We start from the raw sequence: 6,513 nt of genomic DNA, 5'->3' as shown, positions 1-6,513 counted from the left end.
GACAAAAGTTTTTAGAGATCATCTGTTTAATTTTTTTGCAATGTTACACTTAACTCCGTTGTAGTGGTCCACTTCTCATCAGCATTTTGGTTTGATTTGAAAAGAAAGTTTTTACACCTCCATTAACACTACAGTGGAGTCTGCTTAATAATCCGAAGTCTGCAGGACTTCTGGATATTCTTTGGTTTAGCTGGGTTTTTCGGTTTAGAGAGGTTGCTCATATACATGTAGAAGAAAAAAAATTGGGGAATTTATTTTCTTTCATTTAACTGCTATTTTTAGATTAAAAGTGTTTGTGGACTCCACAGTACATGACTTGTATTTGTATTTATTATAATTATAATTTAGTTTATTCAGACTAATTTAGAAGGGAGGCTACTCTGTTGACCCTGCCTGTCAGGGCCAAATCCATGCTGTGTGTGATACAGCCCCTGATTATAAAAACGAAGACTCGATGAAATAATCTTTGCCTTGCGAAAATCCAACTTCAGACTATATGCAACAGAGAAAAGCCTGTCCTTTACCCCATAGACCAGCAATGACATCAGTCATTTGAGGATGTAGTGGACACATATGTCTGATCAGCAGCAGACCAAAGGCAAAGTAGCCGCACATTTAGAACCATCAGACACAAATCAGAAACATGAATTTGCTTGTATTTCATAGTGTGTATCCAAGTTGTTGACTGCTTTTTTAAGTTTTAAGATTAAAAAATGAAAACAATTTTTTTAAAAATCTGTTTGAATGATAAAGTTAAGTTATAGTTAGATCTAGTTATAGGCCTATTTTTTATTTCTTTTTTTGTTAAGTCGTACCCCAAAACAGCGTCTCTTCAACTTGTTTTGCCGAATGACCAGACTGCGTGTCCTCAATGAGTTAACCATGGCCAGATCCTCTGAATCCCGAACTTTTTAAAACATTTTTCTCAATTGAATCACCATCCTCTGGCTTAACGAATGTACACCATGAGCTGGTTTTCTGGCCATATATATAGGTTCAAAAAGTAAAAGAAAGATATAAGATAATAAATGTGTTGTTAATGTTAGTCTGCTTCTTACACTTACACTTGATGGGTGTTTCTGTTTTAGTCTTCGTACAGTAAGAATTTCACATTACTAGCAACTCAAATAAAGGTCATGTAAGTGCTGTATATTAGAACTGTTACTAGAGAGTAAAAAAAATAGAAGAAGAAAAAAGGACAACAGATGTTTGATTTATAAGAAATGCGTGAACCATACCACAGCACCTGCCAATCACCCATGTTGTTTCTTGAGTCATGGAATTGTACTTTTTAGCAAGGATGAAAATGAAAGAAAAAAGGTAGATTAGATGGCAGGTGACATCGGGAACAACGTTGGTCATAACTATAGTTGTACATGTAGTATGTAGCTTAGCTGTATAATTAATGCCAGCCTGTGGTCAGAAAAACCTTTCCAAAGTGAATGAAAGTTGTTTTAAAAAAAAGTATAAACGATAACACACATTGCGAAGTGTAGTTTGAGAGCAAGTTGACTAGAGACAGTCTTCTCCACTTTCTATCAATGGTCATATTTTATATGGTCGCTTTTAAGCACAAGGGGGCTATCCCGAAAAATGCTGTTTTGAGAAAATCAAAGTTAAAGTTTTTGGACCCTTCTTCAGTTTCTTTTAAAGACCAGGAGAGTTTTCTCTTTAACCAAAGAAATATACACACCAATGAAACCAAACTTCTACAGGTAGGGCGATGTCCACTTTTGGTGTAGGTCAAGATTTCTGGTAACCCCCGAAATCTGGGTTAGCCCTCTTGTTCTTAAAAGCGACCAAATGTTGTCTTGCACTTGTGAGTCCTAGGCCTAGGATGTACCGGCTACCACAATTTCGTTTTTATTTTTTAGATTTGTTTCTCAAAGCAGTCACAGAAGGCCAACTCTGGCATGTAATATATCAAAAGGTTATCTTTTTCAATCTCACTGCAGTGCGACACATGCCCACTCTTTACTTCACAAATGTAAGCTGGTGCATGATTTGTTGTAAGTATTTCCACATAACAGAGAGGGGTGGCATTATTAATATTTTTTGTCTTCTTCTTCCCTTCGTGAAAGGGTGGATGTTCTTTGAAACTTGCTAGGCATATATTGAAAAAAAAATAGAGATGCAAAGCTGGCTAAAGTGACTGGAGTGTAGCCAGAGAGCGGATAGTCATAAAAATTTAGACAACCAATTTCATTGGCTCAGCACATCCTGATTCCAGCGCTGTACTTTGTACTGACCACAGAATCTCCTCAGATTTGAATGACTCGTTTTTGCCAAAAATGTTGTGAATTCTTAAAATAAAGGACTTTTCTTGGCAGAGTATGGGCTTGTTGCATTTGTCGCATGTAAACTGTTCAACAGTCAACACAGCTGTCAAATTCTTGTAAACAAAAGAATGGTAGATAAATCTACAATTGACTACAGTATCCAAGATTAGCAGGCCAAAATATTACCAACTTTTGCAATGAAGACAAAAGGCAAAAACAAAAGAAAAACCCCAAAAGTCCCATATATCTGTCATCAGTCATTTTAATTAAAACATGTGAAGTATAGATTTTCATGAAAAATGATAAAATGATCACACTTCTTGCACTAGTTCATACTCACGAGCGCACATCACATACTCATACACACACAAAACCTACAAGTGTTCCCCTTTCTTTTGAGTAAAAAGATGAAAAGAACGCACTGACATTTCAAAAAGCATTCTTCACTTTACATCATACAATCCCTATGTAGTTGTCACTGCAGTTGCTCTAAACAAAAGAAAGCAGAGCAGCCATAGTACCATTTCTAATTAGTTGCAAACTAGAAAATACAGTGACAGGCTTACAGGCTTTTTTGTCCACACAGCTGTGGTGATCTAATCCAACGTATGAGCATTCAAAGACTATTTAATATTTTGTACTATTTCCTTACTAATTACAGTGGAAACCATATATAACAGGCCCGCAAATAACAGGGATCCAGTAAACACAGGGATTTTTTAAATTCCCGTTTTTTCCCACTCTTTGTCTCTATTAAAAGTTATCGGTATTAACAGGACCTCATCGGAGCCCAATCGGTTATAGCAGGGACAAATGCTCGTTAACAATGTGTAAAAGGTAAGAGAGAGAGAGTAACGCAGTGATTGAGCAAGCCTACGCAAGCCACGCCACTGCAAGCACACGCAGCGGGTGAAGCTAGAGAGGGCTGCTGTGTGCCGCAGACTTTGATCTAGCCCAAAGCCTAGCTACACGCACGCGTAATGTGTCATGCGCAGGCCTGCCACATGGCCACCAGAGAGGGGTGCTGTGTGCTGTTCGTGGGTACATACGGCAAGGGAAACCACCCATGAATAAATACAGCTGGATTAGTCCACAAATGCTTACTTCCCTTGCATTTCTGTCTCTGGTCCCACCACCCGTTATATCAGGTCTCCACTGTATAGCTTTAGAGAGGGTACGGTACACCTACACACACTGATGGTAAAATATTTCTCTGCCAAAAAAACACAAACCCTTTGCGGCCTTCATTACTGGAACAATGTAGGCCTATGCCCAGGAGGTTGAACTTTTCAAGCACCATGACAGTTAATCATGTTAATGACATGATTTCTCTTTTTGCCTCTATTGATGGGCCAGTAAGTCCCTGTCATGAAAACAAAAGGAAATATCTCTTCATCTCTCAACATGCACACTCTTAAAAACTCAAACAAACAACAAAAAAAACAGTGAGAAAGGTGTCATCGTAAGTGGGCAAAAGCTCTGTTGCTCTCGCATATCCTGTGAATTTCTTGCTTTCTCCGAATTGCTTTGCCCTGTTGATTAAATGGAGGAAGAACACAAGGTCACAAACAGAGCTGTTAAAGTACTTTTTAAAAAGTACTTAAGTACAAATTTAAGTACAATCTAAAAAATATACTTAAGTACAGTAAAAGTACTTTCCTATAAAATGTACTTGAGTACAAGTACTTTTTAAAAAAGTACTTATGAGTACATTTTGAGTACTTTCTGCTAATATGCTAAAACACTTCAGCGCTTATGCAAAACATCATATTTTATAACTTATCCAGTATATTTGACAAATTAGGCTATTTATTACTAAAAATGGAAACAGTATACAAAGCATTTGAATATACAATGTACGCACTGAACGGTGGAAATGGTCCGTGAAGTTGAACAAAAAACAACCCAAACGAACAGACGCAACTAGTGGGTAAGTGATATTATGAATAGAACTTGTTTGAGCAAGACAATATGATCAAATGTAAGTCAGTCCTAGAGGTCGGAAATTTCTACAGAAAGAGTATCCAAATTGAAAAATGTAGATACAAAGTTGCTCTTAAGAAAACATAAAATTGATGAAAATGGCCCGCATAGAAATGGAAAAGTGCATTGAATTTTTCATTAACAAATCCTCAAGGAATCAATGTAGCCTTAAGCAAAAACCACCCAAAAAAAGTTTAAAAGAAATTTAGGCAGCCTAAAAATTGTTAGATACACATTGAGAACACAGTTTCAGTTTCAATTGATTGTAGTAGTCTGACAGATTTTGGTCACACTGTGTAGTCCACGGCGCCCACGGCAAACCAAAATACAATAGTTTCCTAGAGTCTAGTAAGTGTAGTGTAACCAAAGATTCTCTACTGCAGTAGTCTCCGCCTAAGATCCCAGTGCTCGGAAGCAAGGAAAATACGGGATCTTAGCCAACGAAGCCAAGGAAGAATCTACAGTGACCCATGAACTGACGTGACCCCTGGGTGGATTTATGACATATGGCAAGCAAAGAGTGGTCAACCTTGATGACCAATCACAGTGGCATGAGGCATGCCATAAATAATATTATATATACACACTCATTAGCCTATCGTGAGTCTTGAGATCTTTATCTACGTTTATCCAGTTGCCTCTCCCCTTTACCTATCCAATTTTAGCTTTCCATCTCTGATTGAGTCCCCCCCCCCTCCCCAAACCTCCTTTGTCGTTACGCACCATTACGATGTGACCACACTAATTAAAATTCAGATTGTCTCGCAAATTCGGGAAAAACTGCTTTCAATGGTCAGGGAAGAGTTCACAGTTTGATGTGATCCCTCCTGGAGCGAACTTGTAGGCCCTACCCACCCCGGGGAGTGATGTAAGTTTAGGTGGTGAGGTCAGATGCGAGTGCGATGTTTGGGGAAAAGAAACGCATCGGTCAGTTCACACCTTGGTGTGATCCCATCTGGGGCAAACATTGTACTGTTTCATGGAGTTTTACAACGCTTGTGATCACATTCACGATAGTGGCTGATCTTTGTGGCGATGGGCCGTTCTTTGATCTCAACTTTTAACTCTTGGCGGTTGATCGGGTTTTTGTTCCGTAAATTATGATCAGAAATGCCTGCACTTACACTTTCATTTAGCTACCAAAGTACTCAAAATGTACTTAAAAAGTACTCAAAAGTACTTTTATAAAAAGTATCGGAGTAGAGTAAAAGTACTGGTTTAAAAAATGTACTGGAGTACAGTAAAAGTACCGAAAATTGTAACGTAAGTACAAGTACCGGAGTACTTGTACTCCGTTACTACCAGCTCTGGTCACAAATAACGGGGCATTTGATAATGTTAATGGAATCATAAATGAGCAAACGAACCTTATTACATTGTTTAAAAATTATCATTGTTGTGGTGACATTTTTTGGGAGGGGATCCCTGATAGGGGAAACTGTTCTTCAGTCTTCAATGTACGAGATTCGAAGTTTCCCTTAACTAACCAGGACTCCACTGCATTCGCTTAAATGGTATGGTAACATCTCTTGGTACATCTCTGTTTTCCAGAATACGATGGACTTCGGAAGGACTAAAGAATTTGTGAAAACTGAAGCTGGATCATGAGACGACAATACCAATAAGTCGGAGCTTTGACTTTTGCATCATCCACAGTAAGAGTAAATAGGAATAGGAAAACAAAATCAAATAAACGAGACTTTAAAAATCATACAAATAGGACAATTTAAAACATTTAAATTCTTTTTGCCTTTCTTTTAAGTAAAGTTATGAAAAAGCACTCAAAATGAAATAAACCTATGATAACCGGTAATCGCAACAGCTCGGTAATTTTTTTCAAAAAGATCCTTGGAGTGGCTGGTAACATAGTATAGAAATAAGCAGTGCTAAAATAGCTGGAATTGAATACGTGAAAAGAAGAGGATGTTTTATGTATTAACCCTCATCCTGCGGGAGCCGGGTTTATGTAGCCCGATAAGCCTATTTCGGCACCTCGCCTGCGTTCTGGTCCATAATCAGTGTAGCCCCTGGCTCAGCGCACGCGCAGCGCGCATCCTCTTACGTGTCATTCGCGTCCCGAGTCGGATCCCCATTCACGCATGTCAAGTGTGTGTGCGTCAGTCTGCTTGAGTTTGTGTGTGTTTGAGGCCTCCTAGAACCGCCTGCGTTGGTTCGTAATCGAGACATACGTCTCATTCAAAACATGCCAAGTTGGTAGCTCTAGATGTTCGTCCAAAGAAATTATAGAAAA

General features: G+C 38.5%; 1 protein-coding gene across 1 annotated transcript in view; it reads right to left on the bottom strand.

The window, feature by feature from the left end:
* Nucleotides 1–2,521: 2,521 nt before the first annotated feature.
* LOC101853065 (28S ribosomal protein S7, mitochondrial) overlaps nucleotides 2,522–6,513 on the bottom strand; it is a 14,345-nt gene continuing 10,353 nt past the window's right edge. Inside the window, exon 6 of the mRNA XM_005092372.3 lies at nucleotides 2,522–3,811. Coding sequence (XP_005092429.1) covers nucleotides 3,737–3,811 — 75 coding nt within the window. The 3' untranslated portion in view covers nucleotides 2,522–3,736. The remainder of the gene's footprint in view (nucleotides 3,812–6,513) is intronic.

Source organism: Aplysia californica, unplaced genomic scaffold (assembly GCF_000002075.1).
Source record: "Aplysia californica isolate F4 #8 unplaced genomic scaffold, AplCal3.0 scaffold00045, whole genome shotgun sequence".
NCBI classification, from domain to species: domain Eukaryota; kingdom Metazoa; phylum Mollusca; class Gastropoda; order Aplysiida; family Aplysiidae; genus Aplysia; species Aplysia californica.
The sequence above is the reverse complement of the archived record's forward strand: the minus strand, read 5'-3'. Positions and strand labels throughout refer to the sequence as shown.